This window comes from Polypterus senegalus, chromosome 11 (assembly GCF_016835505.1).
Source record: "Polypterus senegalus isolate Bchr_013 chromosome 11, ASM1683550v1, whole genome shotgun sequence".
Classification (NCBI taxonomy): Eukaryota; Metazoa; Chordata; class Cladistia; order Polypteriformes; family Polypteridae; genus Polypterus; species Polypterus senegalus.
In genome coordinates, this window is record NC_053164.1 from 117,599,406 (window position 1) to 117,613,753 (window position 14,348).

Sequence of the window (14,348 nt, forward strand, 5' to 3'; positions counted from 1 at the left end):
GCACAATCTGAGATAACAACAGCTTCATAATTACGTGATTGCAAGGATTAGAGCGTTTTATCATCAGTAATGAGAGCACTAATTCCTGCGTAACTGGAAAGATAAAATCATACCGTCGTGAAGATGATTGAAAAAATCTCCATATGTGAAATGTTTAATAAATTTTAAGACATGTTGATACTTCTGTTGGACTAGAACTATATGCACAATTATTTACTGCCTTCTACTGATGAACAGTAGCTACGCTCATGACCCTTGATTGGACTATCCAGATGCAGAAAATGGAGAGATGGGTAGATGCACTATGAATTCAGTCTTGGAAAGAGGTATCTGTATTGAAAATGAATTATCCATGCCTGGGGCAAAAATGCAGTTGTAATAACTAGATAAAATAAATGGACAAGTAGACACTGTAGGAAAGGAATAAAAAAAACAGACATTTACTTTTTCAGAGCAATGAAATTAAACAGAATTATCAGAGATTTATATAGTCTTCCAGCTACAATTACACATTGATCTCCTGAATCAGCATTCATATGTCATCTTTTAAAGGAGGTGACTTATGTATTAATAGTAATAGTATTAGTTGTAATATTGCCATGAGTACATAGTGCAGACATGTATTATAATAACATTACTTTAAGTTGTGAATGGAAAGTAAAAGTGGAAAATATTTTCCTTTCTTCTTTTATTCAGAAAGCTCCTCAGAGGCAATTTTTTCCTTTTACAAAAATGACATAAGGTTTAATTGTTGGTGATACTATATTCTATTTCATTTTACTATGTCATTATGTCCTTTCATTTTCCTGATTATATGCGATGAACAGGCAGAGATACAATATCTTGATGTTTGTGTTTTTGATATCATACTGTGTATTTGCTTTTTAGATGATGCAGCCGCATACTATTGAAAGATATTTTTTTGATTAAGAAAAGATCATGCACTTACATATTTAATACAAAATAATATTACTCATGTAAAGGTATTCAATTTCAAATAATGTAAGTGGGTGGTGACACGATGGTCACTGCTGCTTCCTCACAGTTCCAGAAGACAGGGTCAACGCCCCACCCAATTCATTCCCATTAAAATTTTTCTGCACTGGGCTCCCAAAAAGCAAATTTAGCTCCTCTTTCTACAGAGAATGCAGAAAATAATTGCCTTATACAGTTAAACCATAGGTGAACTCCCTAAGCTGAAGTGACTAATAAGGCATCTGTCTGTAAAAATGTCTTTCTCTGCCGCAGATTTAATCATTGAGCTCTGCTGCACTTCTTTTCTAACAGTCTGTAATAGTTTCCTCAGCGGACTCTGATTTTCCTCCAATATCTAAAACTCCTGCAGGTTACATTGATGAACTGCTAAACTGTCCAAATATGAGTGGCTGTGGGATTGTGACAAAATGTGCCCAGAGATAAATGGGTGTCCCATGCAGAACTGGGTCCTGCTCAGCAAAATTGTCAGTGTTATATAATCTCTCTCAATGTTAAAGAAAATTTACATACAATAAATCCTCACTATGCACAGATTCCATTTCCATGAATTTGCTTATCTGCTATTATAAAAGTGAAACTTGTTTCACGAACACCAGCTGTATAATCTTGCCTATATGAGGATAAGAATCTTGCTGTATCTGCAGGATGGCTCACGGGGTAGTATTTATGGCCATATGCAGTACAAAATAAACATTCCAAGAGACCAATTGCACATGAGCGACACATGAGACTGAGTATTAACAGGTCTGTGATGCCCTTAGATGTTCTGGGCTGCACAAACAATACACTGAATGGATCAGCTTTTGTCTATCTGGTGCCAAGAGGTGTGGGTAAGCTGTTCAGCTCCATTTGGGCTTGCAAATGTACCCACAAAAGACGAATTCCCAGTAAGTGTGGGTCATAAGCTCACACTAATTAAGTGCTCGACCTTTGTACACACTGCTCATCACTACTACTGATTGGATGATTTAGTGAGGTCCTTGGAGTGACCCTGCTTTAGTTGCTCACGGCCTCTGGCAGAGGGCCCAGAAGATGATTGAACTTGACTATAGAGGAAGTAAACGTCATGACAAGGTTTCCATACGTGAACCTTTGGAAGGATCATTACCAGACCTCAAGGGTTGAGAACGGGGGAGCCAGTATATTCACCTGGCCCTCATGTCTTTCTGAAACCTTACCCAATCTTTCCCATAGGATCAATGTTTCCATATCTGCGGTTTCTGCATCCACATAGTTTTTCAGGAACAAAATCCTTACAAATAATGAGAATTTTTGTTTTTTATTTTGCCTTATACAATTTCTTGTATTAGGAATTTGTTAGTTTTCACATACCCTTTGGGGTCAGAGCACAGGGTCAGCCATTGGACAGCACCCCTGGAGCAATTACAGGTTAAGGGTCTTGCTCAAGGGCCCAGCAGAGTAGGCTCTCTTTTGGCAGTGACAGGGATTCGAACCAACAACCTTCTGGATACCAGCACAGATCCTTAGCCTCAGAGCCACTCCGCCCAATTAAGAATGGATTATATACAGAAATTGTTAACATTGTGATCACCAAGGGACACTTCAGACACCCACAAACCACAGACACAAGTATATAGACAGAAGTCCTGGGTTCTAAAAGGCATTTTGTTTTTCTTTATATCTTACTTTAGGTAACTTGTTCAACATAATCAGCATAACTGCACTCATTTTCCTAAATGCACTCATCCTTCATGAGCTTTGTCCTCCTCCTCTCCCAAATCAAACATTCCTGGGTGAGGTGGAGGAGCTTCTTTTATGCTGGACCTGGGAGTACTTCTGGTGTCACAATATCACACCCAGGAAGCACCTCCAGGTCAGGTGGGATGGCCTTAAAACTGGGGAGCCAGCAGATGCCTTTGAAAGCACTCAAGGAATCCAACAGGGCTGCCCACTGGGACTACAACTTCCAGGCAACCCTGAGGGTATGAACAGCCTGAGCAGAGGGTTGCTGTTGTTACCCAGAGTATTACAAAGGTCTATTACCCTGAGAAGCAGTTTCCCTCCAACCATAAAATAAAGTGTCATCCTGACCAGGAACGTAAATGCCCACTGTCCCAGCTCAGTTGCTCATCCTGGACGTGATTTGGGCCAATCCATAATCTGTAATACAATATACGCACTTTAAAAGCCAATTTAGCACTTTAGTTTTGCTATGTGTCTTACCTCTGATGCTACCATAACAGTGGATGGACCAATAAATGAATAAATCCAAACACAAGCCTATGACCTTCCCTCTGTTTTATGTTACCAAAAGTAAGCCAACCTTTAAGGAACAAAAATTTACAGGTTAAAACAGAGTGCTTAAATAACTATAGTTTGGGCTCCACTTTGGGTTGTACAGTGGCATGCAAAGGTTTGGGTACCCTTACTTAAAATGTCTGTTACTGTGAATAGTTAAGTGAGCAGAAGATGAACTGATCACCAAAAGCCATAAAGGTAAAAATGACACATTTCTTTACAACATTGTATGCAAGGTTAGTATATTGTTTTTCTTTTATACAATTGTACAGTGAAAAAGGGAAAGGAGTACCATGCAAATGTTTGACCACTTCAAGATATCTGAGCTCTAAGATAACTTTTCCCAAGGTCTCATGCCTTAATTAGCTCATTAGGGCTATGGCTTTTTCAGAGTCACTGTTAGAAAACCCCTGTTGATGCAAATTGTAAAATTGTATAAATTCAATAACTAATCAGTCCGTGTCCCAACAATCAGCAGCCATGGACACCTCTAAACAGCTGCCTAGCACTCTGAAAGATACAATAACTGATGCTCACTAAGCAGGAGAAAGCTTCAAGAAGATAGTGAAGCATTTTCACTTAGCTGTTTCCTCAGTCTGTAATGTTATTAAGAAATCTCAGTTAACAGGAACAGTGGAGGTCAAGTAGAGGTGTGGAAGACCAAGAAAACATTTAGAAAGAACTTCTCATTGGATTGCTAGAAAGGCAAATAAAAAACCCCATTTGACTGCAAAAGACCTTCAGGAAGATTTAGAAGACTCTGGAGTGGTGGTGTACTGTTCTACTGTGCAGTGACACCTGAACAAATATGACCTTCATAGTAGAGTCAACAGAAGAAAATCTTTCCTGTGTCCTAGCCACAAATTTCAGTGCCTGAAGTTTGAAAATGAATATCTAAACCAGCCTAATGCATTTTGTCAACAAGTTCTGTGGACTGATGAAGTCAAATAGAACTTTTTGGCCACAATGCACAAAGGTATGTTTGGAGAGAAAAGGGTGTTGAATTCCAGGAAAAGAACACTGTTAGGCATGGGGATAGATTGATCAGGCTTTGGGCTTGTTTTGCAGCCAGTGGGGTAAGGAACATTTCACTGGTAGAGGGAAGAATGAATTAAAATAAATACCAGCAAATTCTGGAAGCAAACATCATACAATCTGTAAAAGAGTTGAAGTTAAAAAGAGTATGTGTCCTATAACAAAGTAATGACCTGAAACACACCTCAAACTCTACAATGGAATACCTCAAGAGGAGCAAGCTGACAGTTTTACCATGCCTCTCACAGTCCCCCGACCTAAACATCATTGAAAATCTGGGGTTAGATCTCAAAAGAGCAATGCATGCAAGACAACCTAAGAATCATACAGAATTAGAAGCCTTTTGCAAGGATGATGAATGGAAAGACCCTTAGCTGGCTATAAGAAGTGTTTACAAGCTGTGATACTTGACAAAGGGGGTGTTACTAAGTACAGACCATGTTGGGTGCCCAGACATTTGCTTCAGGCCTTTTCATTTTTTTTTGGTATTTTGTACCTGTGACTGATGAAAATAAAAATGCAGTCTTTCTTAAAATATTAAAGAAATGTGTCATCTTTAACTTTATGCCTTTTGTTGATCAGTTCATCTTCTGCTCACTTAACTATTCCCAGTAACAGACATTTTAAGCAAGGGTTCCCAAACTTTTGAATGCCACTGTATGTGTAGGTGAGTATGGTTGACTTGTACACATAACAGACTACTTGATGTCCTTTTCCACTTCTGTTTCCTTAAGCACCACTAACAGTTCAACAATTTGTTGAACCCATGTTTTGCCTCTCTGTACTGTAATAATTGTTAAATTACAATATGCTGCACATATGTTTGGGCCAACTGCCTGAACATCTGGGAAAGTGTATGGCTCCACTTGAGCCGACCTTCTGTTTTCCTTCTAATCTAATATGGAATAACTTAAGTTTAGCATGTAGGCACTGGGCCGGAAACACATTCCGCGAGATAAACCTTAAAATCTTAAACCAAATGAAGCTAATTGAAGTATCAAGAGGAGAAACGCAAATCATCGGCACCAGACAAACGTTACCTTGACCGTACCTCACGGATTCATTTTAAAGTCTGCCATAGATAATAAAGTAACATTCCAACCTGTTGGGCGAAGAACGGAAGGGACAACGGCAAAAAGACTGAATGTTATCGACTGAACAGCGGAAACACCCCTAACTATAAGATCTGCGAGCGCCCTAAGAGCAATGCTTCTGCTGACGCTTCTGCTTTCGGGAGTGCACACATTCCCAGCTAACGTTTCAAGCCCTTCGGCAACCTCCAATCCAAGCTTACTAGCACTTACTGCCATAGACTGCCCACCGTGCCAGCCCGAGCTGTGCCCACTAACACCCTTGTGTCCAGCAGGGTGGGTGCTGGGTCGTTGTGGCTGCTGTCAGGAATGTGGGAATGTGGAAGGACAGCCGTGTGACCTTGACCCCCGAGGAGCTTTCTACGGGCGATGCGGTCGTCACCTACGCTGTCAGCTGGACACTGCCGATCTGCGGCACGGAGACATCCCGGAGCCACGATGTGTTTGCGAATCTCAGCAAGTGGTTTGCGGGTCGGATGGCGCGACCTACGAGAATATCTGTCGCATGGAGGAAAGGACACAGCATAGTGTAACTGTGACGAGCAGCGGCCCATGTGAAGCAGGTAGGTGAACCTGACTGAAAAGAAACGTATAATTCACACAATGTGACAGCTAACGGAATGAGTACTTAAAGTAGATACTGTTAACGAATTTAACTTTAATTTAATTCAGGAATTTTATGAATCACTAAGTGTTATGTCATATTTAATGTTAAATAGAATATTGGTTGGGATGTCCTACTGAAATCAACATACATTTAAATCAAATCTTACTCTCAAACCCGAATACTCCAATTCAGCGTCGCGGGCTGAAAGCTACCTCATTAGCACTGACATGTTACGTTTACCCATTCACACACATACACACACTGGGACCAATTAGGAGGTGCCTACTAACTTATCATGTAAGTTTTTGGAAATGCTTGATGAATGCGCGCGTTTAAGGTAGATAAAAAGGCAATCTCCAAATGAACAACTGACGGGCGCGATGAATTCGAACGAAGAATATGTTAAGTAACACAACAGCATTATTCGCGGCGTAACTGCCGATGCTACCTATGATAAATGATACATAAAAGTTACCGCCGAAAGATTTTTTTGCCTGAAAACACAGTATATACAATTCCAGTTTGTGTTCGTGATTTTCTAACGCATTTTAACTTATGTTCTTTTAACCCAAAAGAATAAAATGAAATCAGAGATAACCACGTACTTTTTTCCAATGTGCTGTAACTGCCTTTAAAACATTGACTTATTATTGGTGCAGTGACCGCACCGCTGGCGCTGCTAACAGTGATACTGGCTTATCCGGCGACCCAACTTCTTTAAAATAAATAGTTATATTGTGCGGGTGTCTGATCCGATATAATTTGGCTATGGTCTGGTGTTAAATATTGTATGGGGTTCACTATGGCAGGCCATATCTCGGGTATTTCATATTTAAATATCACATCAATCCATTTCTGATTCAAGGTGGCAAGGAGCCTGCGCGTGTCCTGGCAGGGATACGCCTAAAAAGAACGGCCCTAGACCAGATGCCAGTATATCACAGGGAACACTCACTTGTACAGGTATAGTTTAGAGTTTCCGGTTAACCTACAACAGGACGCACGAATTTAGGAATGTCAAAAAAGGAAAATATATTGCAGATATCCAAAGTACACAAGGGGATAAATGATATGCACGCCCCCCACATACAGTATACATTGCTCAGGTTGGGATTTGAACCCAGGACTTTGGAATTTAGCACGATACCATACCTCTTTGAGTTATTAGCATGTAATTCATATAAGTATAAAGGATATAGTGTTGAAAAAAGTTCAATAGTTTTACCTTTGAACTTAAGTAATATTCTGTTACTATTTAATAGGCAGAAATACTGAAAAAGTTGTAAAGGCATTGTCAATACCAATATCTCAAAATAATACTTTAAAAACAATATTGCCTACTGTATATTGTACACTTTATACAATGGAAAAATATCTTTTACATTTTACTCATACAATCATGTTAACTTTTTAAATTGTTTCTTTTTTAAAACTACATTTTTGCTGTAATTTTTACAGCTTCTTTTTTCATAAAAAAAGGTTCAGTGGCTTTATTTAATCCAGGACTATATTGCTTTATAATCAATAGTGTTTCAACCCACAAACAAGTATTTTTTTCAATTTTCTGCTACTGAAAGTCTTGTTCATTTTTTTATCATTTCAGTTTTGGAAGTCATGTCCTTTGGTAAAGAATCCAGTTGGTTGGCTCCTGACATGCACACTAATGTTTCTCAAACTTGATATTGTCTCTCACTGCACTTATAGTTTACTTACACAGGTGAAATGAAAGAAAGAGCCAGGAAACCTTCTATTTAAGAGGCATAGTTGTCTAAAGTCTCAATGAAAATAGTAGTTCAAACAAAGGGATCTGATATGAAGCCTTGGAAATTCAATTAGAATTTTATGATTAAACTTTAAAAATTCAGTTTAAAGAAATTGGGTAAAAATAACAGTCTAGTCATTATAGCAAACTAATTTTGTAGTTAATTTCTGAGAATACTGTAGGGCATCACCTGATTATTGCAAAGGTCTTGTGTAGCCCCAGGCCACTTCCCAATAACATTCAGCACAACAAGCTTACTGTCACTGATGATTTGCACATTTAGGAAAGGAAATCCCTTTTTTACAAACATTCAGTAAATTCATGGCTCACCGATGGGTAATTTAATTCTAATACATGTGTCCTTCATGATACAAATCATACTATATTTGGAAACCCAAATATTGTACATTATAAATTGCCAGTGTTGAATTAACTCTTAAAGTTTTAAAATAAACCTTTAAAGTCTATACAGTGGATTTGGAAAATACTCACACCCATTCACTCTCTGCACACTTTATTGTATTGTAGATTTAATTTTAAATGAATAATTTTGCCATTTTTGCCCATCAATCTACACTCAATAATCCATAACAACAATGTGAAAATGTTTTTAAAAAGGTTAGCAGATTAACTAAAAACAAAAAACTGCAATCTCTCATTTATAAATATTCAGAGTTTTTGCAGTGGCACTCCAACTTTTTTGTTTTAATTATCCTTGAGATGTATCTAGAACGTGATTGGAGTCCACCTGGCAAAGTGAATTAATTGGATATAGATCAGATAGGCCTACAAATCACACTGCATGTCAGGGCTAACACCAAGCCTCGAACTCCATGTACAATTCTGCTATCACAGTGTGGTGAGACATTGATTAGCACAAAGGTATAAAACTATTTCTAAAGCTTTGAGTGTTTCCCCGAGCACAGTGGCCTCAACAGTTCTGAAATGGAAGACATTTGGAACCATTAGGATTCTTCCACAAGTTTGCCATCCAGCCAAACTGAATAACCAAGCAAGGACTTTTGTCAGAGAGGTGACCAAGATCCCAGCCTCACTCTAACAGAGCTTCAGAAATCCTCTATTGATATGGGATAACCTGTCAGGAGGACTATCATCTCAGCAATATTCCATCACCTCGAAATGTATCATAGAGTGGCTAGATTGAGTATAAGGCTCAAGACAGCCTCCTTAGGGCATGCTAAATGGCATTGAAATCACTCTGAGAGCATGAGGAAAAAGATTCTCTGGAGTGATGAGACAAACATTGAACTGTTTGGGCAACACTCCAAGCACTATGTCTGGTAAAAAAAAGGTACTACTCATCAGCTGCTTAATACCAAACATATGGTGAAGCATGGTGGCTGCAGCATCATGCTATGGGGGTGCTGCTTAGCGGCAGAGACAAGGAAAATGAGTTGAAGAAAGGATGAATGCAGCCAGCTACAGAGAGGTCCTTGAAGAAAACATGCTCCACAGTGCACCCAGCCTCGGAATAGTATGACATTTCTCCTCATGACCATGGCCTAAAGCATGCATCCAAGAAAATGCAAAAGTAGCTTTGGGGCAAGTCCTTTACTGTCTTTGAGTTGCTCAGTCAAAACCTAATTTAAACTCCACAGAAGATCTGTGGAGTGATCTGAAAATGGCATTTTACAGATGATTCCTGTTAAATCTAATGGAAGTTGACAGGATCTGCCAGGAAGAATGGGATCTACTGCTCAAATCCATGTATGTATTTAAGTTTTTGATTTTTAATAAATTAAAGTGAGCAGAAACCCAAAAGGTCTTAAACACATTCTGAGTAAACTGTATGCATTTCTATTTCCAAAAATTAATAGAAAAATGTCTTGATGGGGAAGGAGCTCTATGAAAGTGTCTTTATCAGCCAATGATCAGCATCAGCAGATAGAGAAAGGTTCCTTGCAAGTGTCTATTATTTTACAAGGCAGCAACTGATCTGAGCTTTTTGCAATAGTGTCAGTAAAGCAACAACTATGAGGGAATTCTTTTTGAAAAGTGTGTAACAAAAAACAGTCACTCTCCCCTGTATTCTCACATACACAAAATCCCGCCTTATTTGTTTTCATATCCGTTAGCTGAGCATGTATACATTTTCTCAAAACATACAGAAAATGTTTCAGACATCATTATCACAAGTTCAAGGTTATTTTTCCCATGGGAGTCAAAAGCTGCACAATCTAACCGTGCAATATGCTATAAATCCTATTTTGTATTCCTGCTTTCCAAAAACAAGCTACACTGTTGTTCAAAGTGACCAAATGCTGGCTAAGGTCCATTACCTGTCATCTGTCAGCTAAAAAGATTACAAAATTCCATATACATTATGTATACCCACATTTTATGTGCTTCACCTTACCTGTTCACAAGGTTTGTGATTAGCTGCTATCTTCCCAACTTTTGAACTGACTATTAACAAGGATTATACAGCTGTGTTTGTCTACAGACTATAAAACAAGATTAAACTTAAGTTTATCTAATACACTTTTCTGTTATATTTTTCATTTTTGCAGCTGTACATTCTATTCATACAATTTTTACCATGATCTTGTTTTTTTATTTTGTAGTTACTATCCTTGTTGCTTTCAAACACTTAATTTTATGTTTTAAAAGTTTTTCAAAGCAAAGTGCTTTGGGTGCTTTTTGTCTAAATAGGTGATGAAATATCATGATAAGTCTTTGAAAATGTAATAGAACTAAGATAAGTGTATACATCTAACTCAAGTTTAGGTTAAACCCTAGAGACTGAAAATATGGTTTTCAAAAGAACTATTGTTGATTCAAACTCAGACATAGACAAAACCATGTAAAATATCGATTAGGCCTTGTATTAATTATGTTAGTAATAATGACATATTTAAAGGCTACTGTGTAGGGGTGTTCAGTAAAGGTAGTAGGTCCTTGATTGATCACTATACATGAAGTGACAAATGCATTAACCAATACTTCAGTACTGTGTTGTGTAAGAACAGGACAAAGTCTAGAAATGTTTCAAAGATGGAAGAAGGCAGTCTGAGAAACATTAGTTATATGGGAAGAAAAAGAGAGGGTACTGTCTAGAATGACGCTGAGGCTCTTAACCTGGGAAGAGATGTTTGTGATAGTGTTTTTAATTAAAACGGAATAATGGTTAACCTTAGCAAGTGTAGATTTAGAACCAATGAGGAGCACCTAAGTTTTATTGCTATTTAATTGAAGAAATTGTGAGTCATCCATGACTTTATGTCTTGGAGACATGCCATAAGAGTATATACAGGGAAAATAGAAGTGGATTTAGTGGATAGATAAAGCTGTGTGCCATCAGCATAGCAATGAAACTTAATACCATGATGTCAATAGATATTACTTATTGGGAAGATGTAGATGAGAAAAAGGAGCACCCCCAAAACAGAGCCCTATGGAAGTCCCTGAATAATGACTGCATTCTCTGACTTAAAGCCCTTTGCTTGAACAAGCTGCCTCCTGTCAGTGAGGTATGAAGAAAACCATTGATGGACTAGGCCACAGACTCCAGAACTAGCTAGATGTTTCAAAAGTACTTTATCTGTTGTGATATAGTGTCAAATGCGGAGCTGAGATCAAGAAGTTCAAGAATTGATAAGAGTCAGCTTCCCAAAGAAGATCATTTGTAATTTTGACCAGGGCCAGTTTCTGTGCTGTGTTTAGGATGAATGCCAGATTGAAACTATTCAAAAAGGTTATTTTTTGAAAGATGGGACTGTAGTTGGGAGGCAACAAACTTTTTGAGAATTTTTGATATGAATGGAACATTTGAAATAGGCCGATAATTAATAAGGATATTAAGGTCTAAGCCTGTTTTTTTCAGAATTCTTACCTAGACACTCCAACTGTTGGCCCATGGCTTTGAGCTTAAGGAGTTCAGGTGTGAACCAGGGAGCAAATGAAACAGTCAGTGTTTTTAAGGGAGAAAGTGTATTGAAGACAGAAGACAGGGCGGCATTGTAATGGTCTATTAATTCTGATGGTGTGGTAGTACAAGGAGAAGCAGGCTGTAATTGCAATAAACTAATAAGGCTGTCTGGGTTTACATCCTTGATATTACAAAATAAAATCACATACTGAACCTTTAATTTACAGAGAGGTAAGCTAACATCAAATGTAATCATTTGATGATCCAAGTAATTCAGTATAAATAAGATTGTGGGGTATGATGCATGAGTAGCAAACAGTCTAAAATATGACCTTTGTTATTAGTTGAGAAGTTTATATATTGAGTTAAATAAAAACAGTCAAGCATTTCATTAAAATAATTTGTGAATGCATCAGTTAAGGTGTCAAAGTGTATGTTAAAATCACCCATAAGGATGACAAGATGTGATCATCTTAACCTTTAAACAGATAATCTTTATTTCAAAAGAGTTCTCAAACTTGTCAAAAGTAATTTCAACAGAGTATTGGAAATTTCTGCAAGTCTACAGCATATTGTAATATTATTAAATTAAACATTTTTCCAGCCTGTACTTAAGTGCATCAAAATGCTGTAATGTGGTATATATTTACCCTTTCATAGATGACAGGATGGTAATAGTTTTGCAGTTTTTAAATTTGTTATTGACACATTTACATAGACTGAATTGAACAAATGCACTATAATAAAAATAAAAAAAAAAAACCAATACAAATCACAAAGTTATGGTCTTACCTAAAGTTGACGACACTTTACACAACCTTTAGCCAAAGGAGATGTCAAATTTTACAGCTGCTGTTGCTGCTCTCATCACCTAAGAATGTCAGATTACTTGACTAGAAATTGCAGGACATGACAAATCCCTGACAGTTTCAGATTTCCAAAGTATTATGAGCTTGCTGCATTCAGACAGCCAATTGTGTGCTCTCTGATAGCTCTGGTGTTGTATGAAGACTTGCATGGCAAGTTTACTTGCAATCTCTACCATGTTTTTTTCTGTTTTTCATTTTGTTGTAGTACAACAAACAGAGAGCAATAAACAGATAAGCCTGACTTCTGTTTCAAAACAGCGCCATTCCTCATTCTTCATGTCTGTGTTGTATGCATTGTACAGTACTTCTGGGTAAATGCTCAATGGTTGTCAGCTTTGCGCTCACAGAGCCTGTCCCTATGATTAATGACAAGTAAAGCATGTTTCAAACATGTTTAATTTTACTAGTTCGAGCAAGTTGCAGACTGGTTGGTCTAAGACACTGGGGATATCAAACTGCACAGCTGATGGTTATGGTGGAGCATCACTGCCCCTCCCCCAAGATTATACAAATTAAGTATGATGCTGAAAATTGCTTGATAAATATGACAAGGCCTTAACATTATTTCATATGTGGTACATAAATGAGGCATTTACTATAATAATTATTTAAACCCTGTGACACGTATTTTCTTGTAGGTAAAATGTTATCTTTGAGTTAGTGTATAGGCACATTATGTGAAGGCTCAGAGTGAGACAATTTGCAGTATGAATGTCTAGTCTCTAGATCACTGAACTTCCAAATCAGTCCTGTCAGTTATTAATCCTGTGCATCGATAACTTGTTGGGTTTTATGAACTGTTGTATTGTTAAATTATAAAGTGAGATAGTGCTGGACATGAACAATGTTTCAAAGTGATCAATAATGAAGTGGCCTTTAAAATTAATTATTTTATTTTTACTGCTATCAGGATATACATTGCAAATTACAGGCTTCTTTTGCTGTTGTAGTTATTCTGTTTTTTAATGTGTAACTCTATTAAAATTAAGCAAAATTTATTTCTAAAAGAAAAAAAAATCTTTATTTTTGTTTTTAATATTTTAGAGCATATGCCTAAACGTGTGTTTGGGAATCCAGTTTAATTTCACTATAGATAGGTTACTGTTCCTCTGTATGTCAGTAGATGCCTTTGAAAAAATATCAACATTTTTATGTAGCACATTTCCATACAAAACATGAAGGTGAAAATACTTTAACAAAAAGTTCAAGACAATTCAGTCATTTTAAGTTCAAAAATTTATTTGAAGGTCTCGAAAACAGAAGAATTTTGGTGTTCCAAACAAAAACAATTCTAAATGGCATAAACAATTCAACAAAAACAGATGCCATGTAAAGAGAGTGGCTGTGTAGTAATTCAGCTGTGCCATGGGGTTGACTGATATGGAGCTCCTTCGTTTAGGTCATCTTCCTATTAAGTGATGCCTCCTTCCAGATAGTCATTATTTTGTAGCCCAGGGACCAGAAGGAGCAGAATCAGTTGCCCTCACTGGGTGGTTTCTCAGAACTGTGGAGGAAGAAAACGACAAGACAGTTAACAACTGTGCACCCTCTCTGCCCGGAGTGGTATCGCATATCTGGGGACAGCGTGGCTGGAGAGCTTGGATTCTTAGGTGTGCATGTTGGATTATGTATATAATATATATGTATATAGTGATGTGTAAGTCAGTGTCTTGCACCGAGAGAATACGCGAGTCCAAAAGCTTCAAGAAAACCAACTTTATTTTAAACAAGACAGGAACAGTCAAGGAGCTACCACTTCAATACACAGAGACACAGTAAATGAACAGGGGTGGGGGGTAGTGAGGGGCAGGTTAATGACCAGGTTATAGTGAACCCTGCA

General features: G+C 37.7%; 1 protein-coding gene across 2 annotated transcripts in view; it reads left to right on the plus strand.

The window, feature by feature from the left end:
• Positions 1 to 5,231: 5,231 nt before the first annotated feature.
• The window catches only part of LOC120539806 (kazal-type serine protease inhibitor domain-containing protein 1-like), a 57,544-nt gene continuing 48,427 nt past the window's right edge, over positions 5,232 to 14,348 (plus strand). For both annotated transcript variants that reach the window (XM_039770188.1, XM_039770189.1), the window contains exon 1: positions 5,232 to 5,944. In XM_039770188.1, coding sequence (XP_039626122.1) covers positions 5,497 to 5,944 — 448 coding nt within the window. In that variant the 5' untranslated portion in view covers positions 5,232 to 5,496. The remainder of the gene's footprint in view (positions 5,945 to 14,348) is intronic.